General features: G+C 36.4%; 5 protein-coding genes across 5 annotated transcripts; 3 read left to right on the forward strand and 2 right to left on the reverse strand.

Moving 5' to 3' along the window:
* Positions 1-2,789: 2,789 nt before the first annotated feature.
* On the forward strand, positions 2,790-3,704 carry SAPINGB_P004159 (uncharacterized protein; the record flags this gene model as incomplete). The annotated part of the gene is made up of 1 exon (XM_031998874.1): positions 2,790-3,704. The coding sequence occupies one exon, from the start codon at positions 2,790-2,792 to the stop codon at positions 3,702-3,704; it is 915 nt and encodes a 304-aa protein (XP_031854765.1).
* A 2,091-nt stretch (positions 3,705-5,795) lies between these two features.
* SAPINGB_P004160 (uncharacterized protein) lies at positions 5,796-10,391 on the forward strand (the record flags this gene model as incomplete). The annotated part of the gene is made up of 1 exon (XM_031998875.1): positions 5,796-10,391. One exon carries the CDS (start codon positions 5,796-5,798, stop codon positions 10,389-10,391), a length of 4,596 nt encoding a protein of 1,531 aa, XP_031854766.1.
* A 1,875-nt stretch (positions 10,392-12,266) lies between these two features.
* On the reverse strand, positions 12,267-17,115 carry SAPINGB_P004161 (uncharacterized protein; the record flags this gene model as incomplete). Its single annotated transcript, XM_031998876.1, has 2 exons — positions 12,267-16,808; positions 16,906-17,115. The coding sequence occupies 2 exons, from the start codon at positions 17,113-17,115 to the stop codon at positions 12,267-12,269; spliced, it is 4,752 nt and encodes a 1,583-aa protein (XP_031854767.1).
* A 2,491-nt stretch (positions 17,116-19,606) lies between these two features.
* On the forward strand, positions 19,607-21,037 carry SAPINGB_P004162 (uncharacterized protein; the record flags this gene model as incomplete). Its single annotated transcript, XM_031998877.1, has 1 exon — positions 19,607-21,037. One exon carries the CDS (start codon positions 19,607-19,609, stop codon positions 21,035-21,037), a length of 1,431 nt encoding a protein of 476 aa, XP_031854768.1.
* A 129-nt stretch (positions 21,038-21,166) lies between these two features.
* SAPINGB_P004163 (uncharacterized protein) lies at positions 21,167-22,978 on the reverse strand (the record flags this gene model as incomplete). Its single annotated transcript, XM_031998878.1, has 1 exon — positions 21,167-22,978. The coding sequence occupies one exon, from the start codon at positions 22,976-22,978 to the stop codon at positions 21,167-21,169; it is 1,812 nt and encodes a 603-aa protein (XP_031854769.1).
* Positions 22,979-23,154: the final 176 nt, after the last annotated feature.

Consider the following 23,154-nt stretch of genomic DNA (forward strand, 5'->3'; position numbering starts at 1 on the left):
TTCTTGTCACGTTAATTTAACCAATCTATTTTTGAACTTCTAAGAGATATTTCTATGAATAATAGCTCCTAGGCCTGAACCACACTTTTCTTTTAACTGTGAAGATCAAAAAAAAAACAAAACAAAAAACAAAGAGCTTTTGGTTTTTGAAAAAAAAAAGTTCTATATTTCATTACAACGTTACCAAAGTTTCTTTCTATGTATTATTAAAAATAAATGCCCCGCTCTTTTTTTTTTTAAGCTTCTATTAACAGTCATGAGGAGTGACGAAGAAAGGTAATCCCTCATACGGCGCTTTTTTTTTTTTTTTTTTTTTACTTTTTATTTATTTTTTTATTTCTACTTGTACCGACATTGTTAAAAGGAACATATACAAGAAAACATTCAATTCAAATATCTTACTGTTTTTTTTTTATTAAGGGGAAGAAAATCTAAGGTTTATTTAAGCAGCAAAATAAGAAGTGGAAATGGCTTACACTTGCTCATGTATGAAGATCTTTGGAAAAAAAAAAGTAAATGAGTAATGTTCCAAGAGGAAGAAATGATTTTGACAAGTTTTGTATTATTAATATTGTGCAGGTCAAGATACATTGGCATTAAAAAAAAAATCAATATTGATTTTTTTTTTTAATTTTTGTAATACACACAAAAGAAATGCCAATTTAACAATACTACTTAAGAGAGAAATTCCTAAAAATTTAGAATACAATCTTTAGTGTAATAACTGACAATAAAAATTAGTACTAATATATATATAGTATGAATAGAAGGAATTGTATAGATATAGCTGATGATCATTACAATTAAAAACTGGACATATGAAATCCTTTAGTTTGGGAAAATTAATAACCTTGATAATTCTTTATGTTTATTATAATAAACATAAATAATTATTTGCCACCAACGATTTCTTTTGACGTTTTTTATATAGTCTATATATCACAGTTGTTGCCTATTTTTCATAATATCAAATCTTGAATAATTGTCAGACATGAAAGCAAAAAAAAAAAAAAAAAGTGAGGAGGAAATCCAAAGTGAGGGGGAGGATATATTAGCAATAGCGAGAGATAAGCAAGACATTAGGAAATGAAAAAAAAAAAAAATAAAATAAAATTTCTCAGTGAATTAACGTAAAAGATTTCAAAATTAAAAAAAAAAAAAATCAATGAATACTCATGAAATTTAACGAGTGAGAGAAAAGAACGACTTGGGAGGCCAAATAATGAATTGAAGAAAATGTACAATAAGTTTAAGGCATTGCATTTTTTTTTTAAAAAAAAAAACCATACCCCACAGTGGCGAGACTCTCTAAATTTAGTCTTAATTCTTTTTTATATACCTTGGGATATACCGATTTGTATACTTCTGAATGCGGTAGTGCCAGGTGAAATTGCCCATTTGTATAGCATGAACCCTGGTTAGTTTATGGCAAGTCGGGGAGAACAACTTCAATAGGACTCAACAATCTGAGAAAGAGAAAACAAAAAAGGTATATTTATTATGTAGATTAATATGATAGAATAGAGTCTATTAAAAGAATGGAAGGTTAATTTTTTTTTTTAAAACTGTTTGGTAGTTGGTAAGAAGTGGATGAGTGATAATCTTTAATTGATCGTAAGAGATCGTTTTCAAAAACTTTTCCTTGAAAGAAGAAGAAGAAGAAAAAAAAAAACAGTAAAAGAGGGGAGGTGGAGGGGAGGGAAGTGATTCAAAATAAAGAACCCATCTATTTATGGATTCCAAAGTTGAATAAAAAGTAGTTTTTTTTTTTTTCTATTTTGCAATATCATTGGATTATTTCGTATATTCTTTTAATTTTGCCCCTCAATAATTTTTTATTATTTTCCAAAACTACTGACTGAGACAGAATTGAATCATTAATCATTATGCTAATTTTGAAAAGTCTCATAGTTTTTATTTTTGATTTTTGATTTTATTGATTTTATTGATTCTATTGATTTTATTATAATGCAAAAGAGAAATGAGACTAATTTGAAAAAAAAAAGAGAAAGATGTGATGATTAGCATACTTCAAAGACAAGAGAAACGAAAAAAAATAAAAAAAGACATGAATTTTTCAAATTTTTTAAGAAACAACGACCTTCTCTATTTCATGTTAGAACTAGATTCAAACGATAAACAGTATTCATTGAGTAACAAATAGACTTTGATATATTTGTGTAATAGATATAACGATCAAATAAGTAAAAAAAAATCTGCCATTTTTTTTTATTTGGCATTAAAGATCCAGCCATGATGTGCTTATGCACATACACACTACTAGATCTATCTCATTGGCAAATTTTGAAAATGATGCAATAAAAATACAACTTTTTTTTTTTTTTTTAGACTTCCAATGCCAGATACCTGCCATTCATTTTTCTTTAATTTTATTCTCTTTTACTTTCTCTTACATTTTAAGTTTATGAGCTTAATTTTTCATGGTGGTGGTGGTGGTGGTTGTGTTAGTTGGAGAAAGAGGAGGAGGGGGTAAAAAAAAAAAAAAAAAAAAAAAAAAAAAAAAAAACAGAGTTTTACTCATTTGCAGGAAACAAAAAAACCGGTAAGGCCTAAACTTCTATGGACCAAATCGTGTAAAGCTCACTTCAGAAAGAAAGTATAAATATAGCTGGAATTTCGTTGAAATTTCTATTTTTTTTTTTTCTTTCTTTTATCACCAATATACTTATAAGTTTTCTAACTCTTGAATTCGCTCGTTTTATCCAGCTAAATTAATTTTAAACTATCACTCAAATTTACAAACCAAAAACAAGAAAAAAAAAAACAAAATGGTTTCCAAGACTCTTTTCACTGCTGCCGTTGTTGCTGCTGTTGGCGCCAATGCCCAGCTTGACGGTATTATTTCTTCAATTGCAGCTCAGATTTCCAATGGCCTTGTTTCTGGCAGAAAGGATGGCGTTCCTGAATCCCAGGCTGCCTCTGAGGTTGGTGAGATTTTGAGCGTTATCAACCGTAACTCTGATGTTCAGAATCTCTTTTCTGAGGCTGGAGGTCTTGTTCTTGGTGGCATTAACTCAAATGGTGTTATTTCATTTGCTTCTGCTGCTCAAGCTTCTCTTGCTGCTCTTCAGGGATCTGAAGATGGTAAGACTTTGGAGGCTTTGATTTCCTCCCACGGTTCTGATTTGGACGGACCTAAGGCTTACACTATTATTACCAATAATCTTTCACCTGTTTTGAATTTGGTTATCCCCCAGATTTCTTCTCTTTCTGCTGGTGATCAGAATGTTGCTTCTGCCGTTAACCAGCTTACTGATGCCGCCAAGGGTGTTGTTGCAAAGTATGGTCTTGATGGCTCTTCTGCTGCCCCTGCCACTAGTGCAGTTTCTTCTGTTTCTGAGACTGCCAGTGTTGTTGTTTCTTCTTCAACTATTGTTTCTTCTTCAGTTGTTGCTGTTTCTTCAAGTGTAGCTGAATCATCTATTGCCAGTGGTTCTGTCAGCCCCTCTGTTGTTTCTTCAGTCTCTACTGTTGTCAGCACTGCTTCTGCCGCAAGCTCTGCTGCCACTGCTTCTGACTCTGGTGCTGTTGTTACCACTACACACACTGCTTCTGCTACCACTCACACTAGCAGTGCATCTCATTCTGCTTCTTCTTCTGTTCCTCAGGTTAATGGTCAGGGTCAGAATACTGTCCAGATCATTGCTCTTGGTGGTGCTGCCGCTGCCCTCTTTCTTCTTTAAATGGGATGTGTTAGGCTAAGCTCTTTTTTTTGGGATAATATTAAAAAAAAATCAAAAATCAAAATGACTATTTCTTTTAAAACAAAAAATGTATTTTAATAATTAATAATAATTGAAAATTTTTTTTTCTTCTTTTGAAAAAGGTTTGTTTGCATTGAAGATTTGTCGCTTGGCGGCAATTTTAAATAAAAATTAAAATAAAATAAAATATAAAAATCTGGGGTAAGTTTAGAAAAAAAAAAAAAAATAGGACCTTGGGATTAAACATATAACTTAAGACGTATGACATGAACCATTGGTATTATTAATTATGTGACAATATTATTACAAGAATAAGGTTTTTTCGTAGACTTGAATAAGCGCACGCTACCATTGGCCCGATAAGCTTTTAAGGGTTAGGTCTGTTCTTATCGTACATTAACGTTGCACAGAATCAAAAAAAAAAAAAAAACCTTAAAAAAAAAAATCCGCATCGGCCGGGATTTATTTATTTATTTATTTATTTTAAATTTATTTATTTTTTTTTTAAAAATAAATTTCTTCTATTAAGTAGCCGAAGAAACTTTTTATCAGCCTTGAATGGAAGGAATTGTGATTTAAATATGATTTAATTTAAAAGTTGTGTAAAGACTGAATGAGTGTTGATAACATTATGTATTATATTTAATGCTTTTTTTTTATATATATATATATTTATAAAGTATTTAACATCGTGTTATTTTCTACACTGTCGGATTTTTCGGGAAAGGCATTATGTGGAGTGTTCCATTAAGCTCAGCTTTTCAGGGACTCTTCTTTTTCGTATTTATATATATACATATATATATATATCATAACATTAATGGGTTGCGAATCAAGACAATAACACATGTACTAATGTAATAAAAAAACAAAAAAACAAAAAAAGGGAATTCATAGTTTTTAGATCATTAAAGTCTTTAGCTTGTGCTCCTGTTAAGTCAAACTTAATAACAATGAAATTTTTAGTTTTTTTTTTTTCAATGAAGCGGATAAGTGCCAGTTTTTTTCGGTTGCAACTGAATGATTTTTATTTATTTATTTTGAGAATTTTGTAGTTTAAATAAATAAATAAATAAAATGTGTGTTTGTACAGAGCAGTGCAATTTAATTATTGTTGTATATATAGTGCAGTATATATATATAAATATATAAATATAATTAATTAATTAATGCTTACCTATTCAAACACACACACATACATACATACTTACTTACTTACAACCACCCAAATAAATACGCAGGCTGACTGGCTTTAATTTTTTTTTTTTTTTTTTTTGTCTAAAAATATTTCCGTCACCACCACCACCACCACCACCCAAAAAAAAAAAAAAAAAAAATCCATTCTACTACTACTACTAAACAACCAAAAATCCTTTTTTTTTTTTTTTTTTTTTTTTGAACATATTTAAGACCCGCTCAGCAAGAAATAATAATCATCATAATAATATTAAGAATAATATAATAATAATAATAATATTAATAATAATAAGAACTCATTTCACGAGTTTTATTTCTCTTCTTCAAAGTTAATGGTCTTTTCTTAGGTCTTTTTCAACTCAGCTTTAACTTATTTTTTATTATTTGGTATGATGAGTTCTCATAATAAATAAACTATCCCTTGACTGTTTCTGCTTATTTTTTTTATTTTTTTTATTTTACTACTCCAAACTTCAACATCACCATCAAAAAAAAAAAAAAAAAAACTACCATTTTCTAAAATATCCATTTACTTTCAAAATAATAAAATAAAACCCCTTGAATTTAATAATAATCTGAATATCTGAATCATTAGTTCTAACTTTATTGCCCTTTATTTTTTTTTCATTTTTATTTGTTCTTGGTTTATATTTTTATTTTTTTTAAAAAATATATAGATCCTTTTACTCTGCTTTTTTTTTTTTTTTTTTTTTTCATTCTATTCTACATCTTTTTCTTTAGCCAACATTACACTTTTGAAAATCCCACTTTTAAATCAACCATTCATATCTATAATCAACAAGTCTAATCCATTCGATCTTCCCTTCTCTCACGTTGCTGCATACGACTCCTCATAGCCAACTCATTTCTCAAATGAGCCTAACAACTCCCTCTGCCTGGGACTTTGGCGATGACATATCCCCAAAATCAAACCTTTTCCCGGACCTAGGGACTATCCAGTCCTTTCTCGACATGTCCAACCCAATATTCACACCATCTTCTTCTTCATCATCGTCCTCTTTGCCTCATCAACAAAACCCACATACTACATTGCAAACTCATTTGGCTTCAAAATTCCCATCTTCCAGCAATACTAACAACAACAACCACTTGACGCCCCAAATACCACCAAAACAACATCAACTTCATCAACTTCATCACCAACATCATCTTATCCAAAATCAACATAATAATAACACTATTAATATCCAAAACTCTTGTCACAATAATGATATAAACAATAATTTGCGAGTACCAAACTGGGAAGACTCCCTTCCAACTCAGCTTTGGAAAATGTACTCAAAAGCTAGAGCTCAACTGCCATTCCAAAAACGAATGGAAAACCTAACTTGGCGACTCATGGCAATTCGTTTCGACAATGCCGCTGCAGAAAACGCAGCTGCTGTCACAACCTCCACTTTGGAAAACTCCGGATTCATTAATAACAATAGTAATAATACTAACATGCTCTTGCATAGTCCGGGAACTTCAAACATTTCTAATGCTGCAACTACAGCAGTGATTGCCAACGATTCCATTATGCAATTAGTCAACATGGATCCAACTCACTCTTACCCACAAATGACTCCAATGGAAATGGATTCTTGGGACTCCCATAACGCTGACGCTTTCATCAACACTTTCTCTCCTATGGACTCTTCTGGGTCTCGATTCATCAATTTGGCTGCTGAAGATACTAATCTTAACACTCCCGTTTCTTCCACCATCAATTCTCCGGCATCATTCATGCCATCGCCAAACAATACTGCAAATATGGGTCTTTCTTCAACCCCTTCTTCTTCTGCCTTCCCTCAGCGATCTCCAGCTCCGATGACAAAACAATTTCCACAAGATGTTCCTTCTCAACAACAGCAACCGCAACAGCAACAGCAACCGCAACATCAGCTACAGCAGCAACAGCAACAGCAACAGCAACAGCAACAGCAACAGCAACAGCAACAGCAACAACAACAACAACAACAACAACGACAACGACCAGCTCCTCTTCGCAATACAATCATCCAGCAACAACAACTCTCCGGAAGCTTCCCAGGTGCAAATAATCTTCGCAGTAATCACTCTTCTCCCAAACAACCCCAAAATATGGTCTCCTCTCCTGTGGCTAATAAGAAAGAATTTGATTATGCAACTCATATCAAAAAAATCACAGACGGATATTCAGGTGACCGATTCCGTAAAATGCCTGCCTCTCCACTCTCTGCAAATGGCTTTTCCAAACCAGGAGATCCCGATCACACTGGCAACAATAACAATAATGCCAACACTCCTTACCAAAATGGAACTAGCCCTCATGATTCTACCTGGATCTCAAGCAGACAACAACAACAACAACAACAGCATCAACAACCTTTAAATATTTACCAGAACAACTCAAACAATAATAACGCTCTTAATACTCCATCTCCTGCTGCTATGAATACCCCAGGAAGCGCCACAAACAACTCATTTCGTTTCTCTCTTGATCCTTTGGCAGTAGAAGGTCTCGATAATAATCTTGTTGCAGAGTCTCAATCCACAGACTCACCACAGGACTTTGCCTTTAAGTCCCTGCTTTCCCCTGGTGCCAACACAGGGCCTTCATCTCTCGACTCATCTGCCTATAATCAAAATGGTTCCGATCTAGCATCAGCCGTTGCCGAAGCCGTGTCCTCTGTTGCAAATCTTATTGCAAGTGCATCCACGGCAGTTAATACCAGTGTCACCAATGGTAATACCCCCATGGACCAGCAGCAGCAGCAGCAACAACAGACTAACGGCGGCAATAATGGTCCGAACAATAATAATAATAACAACAACAATAATAACAACAACAATAATAACAATAATAACAATAATAACAATAATAACAATAATAACAATAATAACAATAACAACCATATCCGAACATATACTGGTGGCTCTGACATGCACGAATCGTTGTCGCTATCTTCATCTTACACTTCTCTTAATGAACTTTATTCGCCTCATGCCATGTCCTTTTCTACAACCAGCGGTGCATCTACTCCAATGTATTCCACTTCAGCCCGCGAAACCGGGTTTATGGATTCGGTCGTCACTGGCCATTCTGGTGCGCGTTACGGCGCCTCCCGTGGCCATTCCATGTCTGTCATGAACTTGTCTGAAAAAATCAAAGAAGAGGGATTCAAGCGCCAGCAACATTTTCAGCAACATTTTCAGCAACAGCAACAGCAACAGCAGCAACAATCGCAGCACACTAAACAGCAGCGAGGACAGCAGCAACAACAACAACAAATGTCGTCATTTTCTAATGCACTTGATACAACTTCTTTTTCTGCTCTACAAAACATGATTCCAAACAACACCGCTACATCGCCCTCCATGAGCTCCCAGTTTGGTTCCAAGAATATTCATAGTAAAGTCGCAGACAAGGCGCCAATGTCTAGTGCTGCTCAGAAACAACTGCCAGGCCATCAAAATATCCACCAAAAGCATCTTTCCCAACAACAACAACAACAACAACAGGACAATCAAACCCGCTCGCCGTTTGGATTCCCCCAGCATATTCAGCCATCGCAAATCTTTTCAGACCAACAGCAACGTGTTGAAAACCTAACTACGCAGTCTGCCAAGTTCTCTTTTGGCGACTCAGACCTTTATACCAAGTTTTCGGACGTGTTTGGCATGCATGAGTCTTTTGCAGTTGATGATTCAAGCATGCTTATGGACTCGACGGCCTCCCACAATCCAAATTCGTCAGCAGCTTCATCGCCGGTTCTTTCAGTCAACATGATGAGCAGCAACAGCAGCACACCCCAAGCTATTTCTATACCTCTGGGTGCTAACAATAGCAATGCTCTTCATGATGGCTCTTCGCCACTGCTATCCAATCCCAAGCTGTTATCATCTAGCGTTCCTGTCACGTTTGGCACTGTTTCTAATAATAATGGCGATACTGGTGCAGTTAATGTCCACCGCACCAAAATTGCACGCACTGCATCCACAACCAATGCCTCTAGCCTATACTCGAAGCAACAGCAACAGCAGCAGCAGCAGCAGGCAGGCTCCAGTGGAATTGCGCCCAAGATCACGACTTCTGCAAGTGCCACAAACATTAAGATGCTGGCAAATAGTGGGTCTTCTACAAATATTTCTGGTCTTAACCGTCGCACTAGCAAAAACGGCGGAAACAGCCGGGCAGTAAATGTTTCTGCAACAGGTTCAACAGCACGGCGTGGAAACTTTAAACTTGACAGTACGTCGCCTTCTTCTGATAGTGATAGTACTTCAATACCAACGCCAGGTGCTAAGAAGGATGAGAAAGAAAAGACTCCGTCAACAAGTTCAAGCAATAATAATAACAGCAGCAGCAGTGGTAATACTAGCGGAAACGGTTCCTCATCGACCTCATCAACGCCTACATCGTGCACTAATTGCGGTACCCAAACAACACCTCTTTGGCGCCGTAACCCTGCCGGCCAACCATTGTGCAATGCCTGTGGTCTTTTCCTTAAGCTTCACGGTGTCGTGCGGCCACTATCTCTTAAAACAGACGTGATCAAAAAACGCAAGCGATCGCTGGCAGGAAACGCAGCAGCTGCTGCAAATGCAGCTGGTGCCGCCAATGGATCTAGCAGTGGGTCTTCGCCGGATGGTGCAACTCCAACCACAGGCCGTAAAGCCGGGTCTCGGCGCGGGTCTGTGGCTAACGGGACTTCTGGGCCACATAACATTGAGGGTGGAGTGCCGACCAAGAGTCGGTCGCGGCGCGGGTCGTCGACACGCAACAGTGCAAACAATAGTGCAAGCAACGTAAGTGCCAGTAGTGGTGCAGCGTCCAATGCCGGGTCTGCAGGGAACACTCCTGGATCAAGTGGTGGTGCTGGAGTTACGGACTCACCATCTACAATGCTTACACTTTCAGTTTCATCTGCATCGCTTGCGCGAATCTCGGCGCTAGCCGGGGCTTCTACTAACACTGCAAATGGTCCGTCTACCACTTCGTCAAGTCCTGGTGGGGCTGGCGCATCACCACTCAGTTCTGGAATAGGTCAAGGAACAAGTGCAGTAGCATCTTCCAAATCGCGGCCCACATCAGCCTCTGCAGCTGTTTCTAAGAGTAACAACAACGCGATGCGTGGAGTTCCTCTTGCTAAACAGTTGTCTACAGGAAGCACAGGTGCTGGAGCAGGAGCTCGCATGGGTGGACTTGATCGTGTAGCAGAGATTCCTTCGGCTGTACTTCAGCTACAACAACAGGGAGTTGCGTTATCACCCCAAGGTTCTATGCTTGGTGTGGGATCACCTGCAGCTCCCCAACAGCAGCAGCAGCAACAACAACAACAACAACAACAACAACAACAACAACAACAGCCTCTTCAGCAGCAGTCACTGCCACAGCCTCCTCAGCAGCCGCAACAACAATCTGGCGGGGCTCGTCCTAATAAGGAAGGTAGTTCTCAATGGGAATGGTTGACAATGTCGTTATGAAGGAGATGTTAATGATTGATAATTTTTTTTGATTTACTTTTTTTTACGACAAATTATTACTTATATTGCGGCTATTAAAAAGAAAAAAAAAAAAAAATTCACAAATGAAAGAATTCACAAATGAAAGAATTCAATATATTGAAGTCTTTATATAAAGATTCTCCCCCTTTTTTTTTTCTTTTTTTCTCTTTCTTTCTTGCTTTCTTTATTTCGTTTTTTTTTTTTAATTATAACGTCTCTCTGTTTTTAAAGTATTTTTTTTTTGGCCCAATCCTTAGTCTTATTTCCCATAAATATTCTATCTATATAGTCTTCTTTAGTTTCTTTTATGTCTTTCGTTTGTTTTCATTTCTTCTTTTCAGCTCAATTATTATTATAATTATTTTTTTTTAGTTGTATTGTTAATTTGATGTTCAATGTTATATATATATATCTAAACTTTTATAATTATACTTATAAGCTTGAAAAAAAAAAAAAAAAGAGAGAAAAAACCAGTTTTTTTCAAAATATCCAAATTTATTTAAATAACAATTTACTCGGATGCACACCTTTTTTGTAGTTTCCAAAACAAAACAAAATAAAAAAAAAATAGAAATGAACTTGTGATTCTAAAAAAAAAGTAGTATACTACGTAGAAAGTTACAAAAAAAAAATAAATTATGAGAGCTGGGAGGTTCGAACTCCCGCCTCCGAAGAGACCAGCACCTGAAGCTGGCGCCTTAGACCACTCGGCCAAACTCCCTAAATTATTAGAAATTTATGCTATCAAAAAATTGAAATATTGGTTTAACAAGAAAAATAAAAAAACGTCCAAAAATTTGCCTTGAAATTACAATATTTAATTAATTACAAATTTAATTTTATTTTAAACTCAAAAAAACTTTAACTTTAAATTAAATTAGACTATTTTATAAGCTATTTAAAAGAATTTTTTTTTTTGTACACTAAAAAATTTGTAGTAACCTCTCCAAATTTTTTTTTTTTTTAAAAAAAATTTTACAATTTTACAATAATCATAAATAAATTATTTTTATAATTATATCTATAAAAACCATAAGGATACATTTAATTTAAAGGTTGATTTATCTTTTGACCAACTACATGCAAAACAATCCAAATTTTTTTTATTTTTTTATTTTTGACTTCTAACCCAAAGATTTATTTTAAAAAAAAAAACACACTTATCATCATTCTTTCAATTGATAAAAAAAAAATAAAAGTCTAAAGTCATTCAAAAAAAAACTTATAAAAAGTTATCGACACCAGCAGGACTCGAACCTGCGCGGGAAATCCCAAAAGATTTCTAATCTTTCGCCTTAACCGCTCGGCCATAGTGCCATTTTCGTTAGTGTATTAACACTGGCATGAATCTTGAAATAATTGAAATAGAAGTTAAATCATTAAAATCCCCAAAAAACATTAAAAAAATTTAAGATATTGTAGATTTTATATGAAATTTAAAAAGTTTAATATTTATCAAAATAGCTTAAAATTATAAATAGACTAGCTGGAAATAATTAGAGACATTTTGGTTGCTAGAAAAGGAAAAGAAATGATTGAAATGGATCTCCTGAGATAGACACGCCGACTCTATTAAATAGTTTAAATTGATAAGGGAAAAATTGAAGTTTTTATTAATCATTTAGAGAGTTTATACACTAAATATTAAATAGTTAATGTTTAAGTTATCTACCTCAATAATCTTTGAATAAAGAGAAACAAGCATATGTTACTAAATTGATTTGATTAAAATTTCAAGCTACTACCGCTAAGTATAATACCCAAATTTCACTTTGATGTAAATGATTAACTTATTTGTATTTAAAAAATCTAAAAGTTCATTTATCATTTATCATTTATATATAGTCTACTTACTTACTCATTATGATCAACATAATCACCAACAAGCTTTAAAAACACCTCCTCAAGACGAGTGGGGTATACACTGTAAGACTGGATACCCAGCAGCTGCTTGTTATTTTCAAAGACCTTGAACACATCCGCCACCGAGTTGTGTGTTTGGTTTACTTCGTTGGCAGCAGCGCTTGAAGTTCCTATCATAGACTCCTGAGAGTAAATGTTACTTGAAACAGCGTCATCAGCCGAGCGGCGTGTAGGGATTGCCAATTTAATTTGACCCTGATACATGCGATCCTCCACAGTGGCACCAGGGAACATGTGCAGAACAACATTAACCACAACGTCCATTTCTGCCTCAGATGTAGCTGGTGCGTTATTGCACACAAGGTGGACGTGAATCACGTTACCATATTTTGCACGCAGCGTTTCGACCGATCCAATGGCCAGCATCTTGCGTGCAAGAATACCTGCACGGTTGGCCAAGGCATCTGCTTCTTCCATAGAGTGTGTGGTTAGCACAATGGAACGACCTGGAGCTGCTTTAGATAGTGTGCGCCACATGATACGTTTTGCAAATGCATCCATACCGGTGGACGGTTCATCAAGCAGCAAAACATCGGGGTTGCCAATGAGGGCAACAGCTAGGGACAGTTTGCGCTTGTTACCACCTGAGAGCTTGTGTGCAATGCGTGTGCGAAATCTAACAAGATCAACAGCAACAATGAGCTCTTCAATGTGGCGATGAATTGTAATTTTAGAACCTTGAATTCCACGCAAGCGAGCGTAGAATCGAAGAACTTCGACAACAGTCATCTTGTCCATGGCATCAAACTGTGGGCATACACCCAGTTTGGTACGGGCCAAAGCTCTATTGCGCACAACAGGAATACCATTAACAAAAATGTCACCATCAGTGGGGGTGACTTCGCCACGAATCATGTTGAAAGTTGTAGTTTTACCGGCACCGTTGGGACCCAACAGAGCAAAGCATTCACCGCGCTGGACACCAAATGATACACCATCAACCACAAACTTGCCGCTGTATTCACGTCTCACATTTTTCAGGGCCAGCCCATCAGCATAACGTTCCAAATTAGTTTCAATTTCGTTTTTTTCCTGTAAGACTTCTTCAGGGATAGCTTGGAACTCGCCCATTTCCTGGTCCTCAAACTGCATCCAATTTTTGCGCCAGGAGACGAAGGCTTTGAGGCGGCGCCAAGTGTCACGCAAAGGAGAGCCACTTTCCCACCAAATTAGGATACCAAAGAGAACGATACACTGGAGGAAAAGCATCATGATGGGGCCGCCATAGGCGAAAAGATGAGCTGGGGGGTAGATATTATTATCATCGTCACAGAAAACGGAAAACAAATTCATAGAAAGGAAGATGGAGCGCAGAAGACTTTGGATGGGGGAAACAGAAGCAATAGCAAAGTAAACGACGCGAAGAGTGCTGTTGAGGGTTGTAGGGTCTCCAAAAGCCTGAAGAGATAAAAAGGCCATTAGGTAAAGAAGCACACCGACCGCTTGGTAAGCAGCAGCAGTTGCGAAAGCTGCCAGCTGAGACTTGACAAAAAGAGAAATAATGAAGGAAGTGAGTGTAGCGGAAATGAGAAACAAGAGGAAGCAAAGATACATGTGGCCAGCTGCGTAGATTGTGTTAAGACCAGAAGCCATAATACCAAGACAAATATCGCAAAGAATGAGCATGATGACAAGGTAATACAAAATATAAGCAGTCCAGAGAGGCAAGACTCGGAGACCATTGGAGTACTGCATGGCACGGACCTTACTGAGACGCTCAAAGGTAGGGTAGAGAGAAGCAAAAGCTGGGCCAATACCCATACCGAGACTGAAAAAGATGGAAAACTGGAGGTCTTTGCTGGTTGAGACGACCCAAGAGTTTTGGAAGGGTGAGTAAGAAGTAACAATTGTTTGAGTTCTGTTATTGAGGACGTTGGAGAGCATATTCATCATGAAGGAAGCGTAAAAGACAGAATGACTTGTATCGCTAGAATCAGCCTGGTAAGCCAGAGTGTATCCATTATCGAGAGACAAACCACCTGGTTTGACAGAAGAAAAGTTTGATTTGATGTAGTTGTAGAAATTGTCAAAAGAGTTAACATAGTGGATGCCGTTGGTGATGTTTGAAGTGATATTTTGGAAGGACGATTGGGCGGTGAGAAATGATTTGAGGTCACTTGTGGAAAGTCCAGAAGTGATTGGCATGTTAAAATCGATATTCTGAGGGTGGGTATAAGTTTGATCACTGTAACGGGATAAAGCGTTGCACACAAGAGTGGGTTCATTGTGTTGCAAAAAGCTGTGACAAGCGGCACCAACAATGATAGGGAGGAGAAGGTAAGCAATATCGGCAAAGGGTGAGCGCATGAGGATAATGAGTCTTTTGAGAATCATTGCTTGGAGCTGAACGAAAAACCCAATTTGTTTGCTCTGGACGACGGATGAACCAGAAGGACTATCTTGTTTGACCAGTTTTGTTTCAATTTCTTCTAAAGAAATACCATCATGGTCTTTTCTGGCAAGCTTCAAAAAGGCGTCTTCAAGCTCAGGACCAGCAACACGGTAGGAAATATTATTTTGTTCAAGTTCAGAAATGTAGGGGATAACGGCTTGGGCATTGGGGAAAGAGTAACTTTCTTCTTGGCCAGTGCCAGCGCGGTCAATGAAAACGCGGTAACCTTCACCAAAGGATTCCTTGAGTTGCATTGGGCTTCCTTGAGCTTGTAGAACACCTTTGGAAAGAACAGCAATGTGATCAGAGAGGATATCAGCTTCGTCTAGAAAGTGGGTAGTGAGAATAATTGTATGGGTACGCTTAAACATCATAAGAATGTCCCAGATGAGACGGCGAGAGTGGGGGTCAACACCGGAAGAAACCTCATCAATACAACAGACATTGGTACCACCAGTAAACATGACAGCAAGTTGGAGTTTACGTTGCTGGCCACCAGAGAGATTTTGACTAAATGTGCTTTCTTTACCAACAAGGCCACACTTTTCGATGAAAAGGTCAGTGATTCTGGGGAGATGTCTAACGGGGACGCCTTTAATTTCTGACCAGATACGAATGTGTTCAGCAACAGTAAGGTTTTCCCAAAGAACGTTCTTTTGAGGACAAATACCAAGACGTGTTCCAGGTTTAAAAGCGATGGAGCCTGAAGTAGATTTCTGGATACCAGCAATCATTTCCAAAGTGGTTGTTTTACCGGAACCGTTTGCACCCAAGAGAGAGTAGATTTGGTTTGAAGCGATAGAAAGAGAGAGGTTATCGACGGCAGTGAAGTTTGACTTTTTGAGTTGAAAGTTTGTTGAAGTGTAAACTTTTGTAAGGTTTGAAATCTCAATAGCATTTTCTGAGTTGCTGAGGGTCTTGGAGGCTCTAATTTTCCCATAGAGAAAGCGGTCAAAAATAAGAGCTAAAGCAATGTAAAAGAAGAACTGGAAGATTGGGGCGATGAAAACGACAAAGGGGTATGTGGTATTATTGTAGCCATGTTGGAAAAGGTTGAGAGGGAGGTACTGACCTTCATTAATTGCCATGAGCTGGACCATAAAGGAGTAACTCATGGGGTTAAAGAGAAAGGAAAGGACATATAGTGCTGCTGGGGAGTTGGGTCCATCTCCAGCTTGAGTTTGAACAGCAGTAAGGAGAGCCAGAACAAAGGAAGCACAGGCAGAAATGATACCAGCCATTTGAGCACGCTTGAAGAGGGTACCAAGTAGAATGGCCCAGGAGACAGAGGCAGCGCCGTTAAGGATGGCGGAAACAATAGGGATAGCAGCATTTGAGTGTTTGAAGAATAAAAAGTACATGAGGATACCGTTACCGATCCAACTGGCTAGGTAGACGGCTGAGTAGGAGAAGACATAGGCGGTGATTCGGGAGAATGAGGAACTACCCATAGAGTCGAGCAGGTCAGTAAGGCCAAGTTCACGTTCTTCTGCGACAAACCCGGCGAGCTGGTAGACGACACCAATGAGACCAATGTACATGAATGGAGAGACCCAGTTACGGACGAGATTGAGATAGTTTTGATCGCGTTTACGGGAGTTTTCTTCATTTGTGATGGAGGTAAATGGGATTGAATTTGCAGTGGTAGTTGTGTTTGCAATGGCGTTATCGATAGCGAGCTGGAGGGGGAGAATATACTTGTCGATGCTTGTTGATTTATCAAGGACATTGATTGAAGTTCTGCCAGCACTACTACGGATAGTATAGTTGTAAATTCCAGATTCTGGGTCAATTTCATTCCATTGGATTGCACCGTAGCAGACGGAGACACCACGGATTGACTGGGGGCAGATTGTGAAGATATCGTTTGCAGAGGCGGCTAATTGGAGTTGGGAAGAGGGGATATTTTGGGTAGCAGTTTCCATAATGGCTTGCATTTGGGAGACAGATGCTAGAGAGAGGTCGTTTGAGTAGTAAGCGATTGGCATTGTACCGACGGCTTCAGGGAGGGAGATAATGGATTGGTTTGGAGATGCGATACCATAGTTTTGAGTTGGGTAGAAGAGGGATTTGATGATACCCTAAGGAAAAGGAAAAGGTTAGAGAGAGTTGAAAGAAGGATAGGTAGTGATTAATTAATTAATTAATTAATTAATTAATAATTGAAGAAAGACTTACCATGTAGAAGGTTGCTACTATAGGGATGATGAAAGCTCTTAGGAGAGTCCACCACCAAGAGCGGTAGAGAAGGGTTAAGTTTTTACGGCATAAGGCGCGGACTTGATTTCTTCGACGGATAGGCCAAGTAGTTGCCAGGGATTCCGTTTGTTGGGTAGTTAGTATATCCATAGATGAGATAGAAGGGCAGTCTAATGTAACAAAAGACATTTGAAGTGGGATGGTGGGAGGGGGGAAGGGGGAAAAAAAAGAATGAAAATAAAAATAGGAAAGATTAGATAAAGGGAAAGTGGATTTTAAAAAGTTTTTATATAAAAAAAAAAAAAATAAAATATATATGAAATGAATGAATTAAACTGAACTGAACTGAACTGAACTTTAGTGATAAGTAATTACTTAAATGTACAAGTAAAGTGCACAGCCTCCTTGGTGGGTGCTGTTAAAGGGGATGTTGAATTGGAGGGAGTAACGAGGCAAGTATTTTGTTATTAACTAATTAGTTTGAAAATGAAAAAAAAAAAAAAAAATAAAAAAAATAAAGACGTCATTGATTTATTTTAATTGATTTTAATTGATTTTGGTTGATTTTGGTTGATTTTGGTTGATTTTGGTTGATTTATTGAAAATATTAAAAGAAGAAAGGTTTTTTTTTTCATAATTTTGAGTTTTTTTAAGGTATATTTTGTTTAAACGTTTAAAGAATTATCCGATGTTTGATTTTTTTAAACTGATTTTTGAATTTATTTGAATTTTTGAATTTTGATGATGACGATGATGCTGAATATTATTTGAATTATTTGAATTATTTGAATTTATTTGAATTATTTTTTAAATAGGAAATAGAAATAGCCCAAATGGGAAATTTTTTAAAAAAAAAATTATTAAATTTTTATTTTTCTAAAAGGCAACAAACACAGCCACCAAAGAAAAGTTCAAAGTGATATGTTGGTTTTCTATTTTTTTTTTTTTAAGAAATAAAAAGATTGAATAGTTTAAAAAAAAATAAAAAAATTGATTTTTAAATGGTTAAAATATGAGTTTAACTATAATTATAAGAGTTATTTATTTTTTTTTTATTATTTTTTAAATAAAAGCATAGCCTGGTTTTTTTTTTTTTTTTTTTTTCCTTTATTGAAAGAATTTTTTTTATGATTTTATAACAATTAATGTTAATATTGGATGGACTAATGGATGTTTAATTGATAATAAAAAAAAAAGTTGAATAATAATAATAATATAATTAATAAATCATTTACTTCAAAATGAAAAATATATAAAAATCCAATTCAATAACCAAAATAAATAATAATTAAAATCTTTAAAATCTTTAAAATCTTTGAAATCTTTGAAATCTTTAAAATCTTTGAAATCTTTGAAATCTTTGAAATCTTTGAAATTAACTTTACATTATCTTTTTATATTTCTATCATAATTATGAAATCTATATCTTTTTATTATATACAAAAAGTAACCCCCCACACATATATATATATATATATATATAATCACATATCAAATATTAAATATATTAAATACAAGAGTACAAAGTAAAAGTAAAAGTAAAAGTAAAAGTAAAATAGCAATATTGTTATAAGGACTCAAAAAAAAAAAAAATTTTTTTTTTCCCAACTTTTAAACTTCCTTATTTTTTTTTATATTTCATTTATTTTATTTTGAAAATATATTTCTATATATGATAAAGAAATGAAGGCTGAGTTTTTTTTTAAAAAAAAAAAATAAATAAAAAAATTTGTTGATTGTAATGGACTAACTAATAACTAACAAATTGTTTTTCCGTCCAATAAATAAAAACAATAAAAAAAAAAAAATTGTTTAAAATTAATTTTTTTATTCATTTTATAATTATAAAAATTGAAATAAAAATCATCAATATAAATACTTTTGAATAGAATCTTATTTTTTTCTTTTTTTAAAATAAATTAAATACAATAAAATGATATAAATAACAGTTTTCAAAAAAAAAAAAAAAAAAAAAAAAATTCTCAACTAATATTCAGATCCAAAATGAAATTGAAAATAAAACTTTTGGAATATTTTTTAAAAAAAAATATTCAAAATGTTTCTTTCTTTTTTTTTTTTTTGTCTCTGTTCTTATCCATTTTAAGAATATCATTATCATAGATTAACTTGTCAATCGAGATTAAAACTGAATCATTGATTAACTTTTGAACTGTCTGATAATCATTTCTATTCTATATATATAATCTTAACAATCTTTCATTTGATCTGCTCCACTATTCAACTTATAATCCTTTAACTTCTCATAAAACTTCCTCTTTTTTTTTCCATTTAAATATCCTCCATTTAACTTTTTTTTTCTTATAACTTCTTCTTCATCTTTAAATCCCTTTTTATTTTTTAAAACTTCATTATTCCAAAGTCCTCCTCATCTTCTTTATTTATTTCTTTATTTATTTATTTATTTTTTTTTTTTTTTTTTTTTTTTTTGTCTCAAATTTCTTCTGAAACATTTTCACGTGATCTATTTCTTTGTTTTTCCCAATTTTTTTTTTTTTTTTTTTTTTTTTTTTTTTTTCGTTCTGCCACCAAACATTTATATAAAACTTCCTTTTTTCTTTTTCCAAACCCCCATATACAAAAAAAAAAAAAAAAAAAAACCTTCTCCTCTTCTTAATCATCATCTTCAAGTATCACCAACAACTTTTCCTTCATTATACAAATGCCGTTGGCCCTCAAAAATCTTTTTCAAAGGGCCTGTGTAGTCTGCTCAGATGTCCCATCATGTCCTACCTGTTCAGATGATGAAATCTGCCAAATGACTACCCAATCTTGCGACTCATGTCCTACAACCTACTGTGCAAAAGTCTCTACTACTTCATCTTCTTCTTCATCATCATCTTCCTCAACAACAACAACAACAAATACTACTTCCACTTCTTCCTCCTCAGATACAGGTGCAATAGTCGGTGGTGCTGTAGGAGGAGTTGCTGCAATTGCGATAGTTGTAGCACTTGTCTGGTGGTTCTATGTCCGTCCGCGCAGACGCAACCGTCATAATGCATACCTGGCTGCAAATAGTAGTGCCTTGGGGACTGAGCCCGTGCAGGCCATGGAAGGAGGTCCCTTAGAGTATGGAGCATATGCCGAAGATGAAATGCAAGAAAAGGAACAGAATACTAAAGAACAAATCCCCGGAGATAGAACAACTACAATGTCCCAATTTAGCATCTCAACTGCTTCTCTTGACCGTTCTTCAACTGTCATTCCAATCGCATATATCCCAGGTGTTACGACTCGTGTGGGTCTTACAGCAGCTCTTACACCGATTCCAGGAACTCCTCCAAGTAGTGTGGGTACACCGGATCGGAGCTCGATTGCAACAGCCAATTATAGGGGGTCTACTGCAGCCATGGCTACAGCAACCACCGTGACTGCTATCCCTGCAAGACCAATGCTTGTTGACATTGGATCGGGAACATCAACAACAACAACATTAACAAATGTGGATCAAATAACAGGTACTCCTCGGTCTCCTGGTGGGATATCTGTGACACCTGTGGCGCCGGCTGGCCGTGCGCTGACAGGACTGGGACTGCAGGCAGACCTAATTCCAGAGGAAGAATATGATGATGATGATGATGATGAGTATCAAGTTCATCAAGTACGTAGGGTTGGACCAGCAGCAACTGAATCGGTTTCTTCTAATTCTGCAAGGACTCATACTCAGGGGGCTTTAAGTAGTAGCAGTGATATCATAGTACAACCTATTCCTGCGTCAGATTCAGATTCGGATGATTCCTCCTCAGATGATTCCTCAGAATCCGAGAGTGATGAAGATGGAGGTTATGAAATTCATGAGGTTAGTACTACTACAATTACAAGTATGGCCCAAAGAACCCGGCCTGGACTTGTGACTGGTACTCCAGTCGGGGCTCCAAATCTAGCAGCTGCAGCAGCAGCTGCTGCTGCTACAACTAGTAGTAGTAGTCTTAGAACAAGCCCAACAAATAGTTTTGTGAGCTACAAGTCTGCACGAGAGGAAAATTCATCATCTTCCTCGACCCGGGACTATCTTCCACCGCGTCACTTGAATCCTCGAGAAGACGGACCTCCTTTGACGAGTCCATTTGACGACAAGTTTCATATATAAAGAATATATACATTCAATCAGAGCAAAAGTCTATTTTTATTTTATTTTATTTTATTTTTATTTTTTATTTTAAAATTAATTAATTTTTTTTTTATTTTTATTTTTAGAAAAATTATGGAAACTCAAAGTTTAACCTGAAGCTTTGGCTTTAGGCCCCCAGTTCTTGGTGGGATTAACTTGGTACCGAACAAGTTTCGATTTGCGAAACTCTTCAAGTTCTAATGCACGTGGATGGTCTTCAAAGTTGATTTCCATAGTAGGCTTGGGGGTTTGCAAAATTGCATACCCAGGACTTCCAGGTTTAAGATTTTTAGAAAGTTTCCCATCTTGGTCCTTAATAATCCATGCCTTCATAATGTCAAGTAAAACATTATAAGGAGCATCTGTTTTGACAGCACCAGCCTGTGCATGGGAATAAGAAGCACGATAGCCTGCATTGCACAAGGCAGAAAGAAACGTACGATGTGGTGGTGATGAAGCGCGTAAGGTAGATGCAAGAGATTGTACATTGACATAAAATGGAACATCCTCAAGTTCATTACGTGCAGCAGAAAGCATGCCTTGGATACGTGGGAGAGTACCATATAATGGAGCAACAGCTGGGTCATTGGAAATGGAAGCATGGACAGATAGCATTTCGTCGATAAAGGTATGGTTATGGATTGGTGCGGCCCACATGGGACCTGCAACAACCACGGGGCCCTTACAAAGGGGGCATTCTGATCCTGGAGCTGTAACACGGGCATAACCAAACTTAGTTTGGCCTTTTTTGGAGGTAGCTTTGCCTAAAGGTTGTGTAGTAGTTGCACCACAGCCTTGACAATGAGCTACAGTCATTGTTTTAGAAGCATTAAGTTTGACAGTTTGTGGAGATCGTTTGACTTTAACAAAGAGTCGGACATAAAAGTCAATGGAAAGAGACAGCTGGGGTTCGATAGCAAGACCGTAACGGGCAGCAGTATTTGCAATAGTTCCTAGAACCAATCGGAGAGCAGACTCATGTCGTGCATCAGCGTAGAGGGTTTGTCCACCGTAGAGAGCAAAGCATTTTTCTGGATACCCGTTTCCTGCAAGGACAGCAAGATCAGTACAAGTTACAAGTAAAAGACCATCAGAGACAAGGGCTTGGACAGCAGCATCAAGGAATGGTGTTGCAGATCCATAAGGGTCGAGATCAACAATATGGACAGGAGATGATTTGCGTGAGTACATGAGAGCATTAGCGTCTCCATGGACGGGTTGGACGAGTGTAGAGACGTTTGAGAAATTAGCATTTGAGCGAATAGATTCAACAGCAGCTGCAGAAAAGTCATTTGCTAGGACTGTTTTAGCAGTTGGGATTTCTGCAGCGTACCGGATTGCACGTAAGCCCGATGCAGAAAGGGCCTCGAGGATTTCTAGATACCGAGGCTCATCGACACGTGGTTTTTTAGCATCTCTTGGGTTATCATCTAGGATATTTTCATGAGTATTTTCATGAGCATTTTCATGGGTATTTTTTTTTTCTTCTATAGAAACTTCTGAAGAAGAATTGGAGTCTTGATTGGTAGGTCCGTTGGTCGAGTCTGGTTTTGTTTTTTTGGAGCGGGTCTTTTGGTGTAGATTAGACCATGCACGGATACCGACAATTGATAAATCACGGTTGAACTGTTGGACAGGATTATAAAAGACTTTGTCTTTAGGCATAAGGATAGATGCGGAACCTTCAGCAACGACTGACATGCCTTCCGGGACATCTTTTGGTTGTTGTTGTTGTTGTTGTTGTTGTTGTTGTTGTTGTTGTTGGGTGGTAGTAGGAGTTGTGGTATCAGTAGGTGTGGTTATGCTAGTAGTAGTGATAGTGGTAGTAGTAGTAGTAGTAGCAGTAGCAGCGACCGGAGCAGCAGCAACGGCAGCAGCAGCAGTGGCTACGGGAACTGACGAGACCTGGCCTTTGGCCATTGTAAGGATTCTTCTAAACACTTTTGGAAGTTCCAAGATGAAATGGAAAAGCTTTGAAAGAGTCAAAAAAAAAAAAAAAAAAAAAAAGGATTTGGCAGATTTTTTGATTTTGATTTTTTTTTGAGAGAAATTTTTTTTTTTTTTGGAGTGAAAAAAATTTTTTTTTTTTTTTTTTT

This window comes from Magnusiomyces paraingens (assembly GCF_902498895.1).
Source record: "Magnusiomyces paraingens strain CBS 517.90 genome assembly, contig: contig3, whole genome shotgun sequence".
In the NCBI taxonomy this organism is placed as follows: domain Eukaryota; kingdom Fungi; phylum Ascomycota; class Dipodascomycetes; order Dipodascales; family Dipodascaceae; genus Magnusiomyces; species Magnusiomyces paraingens.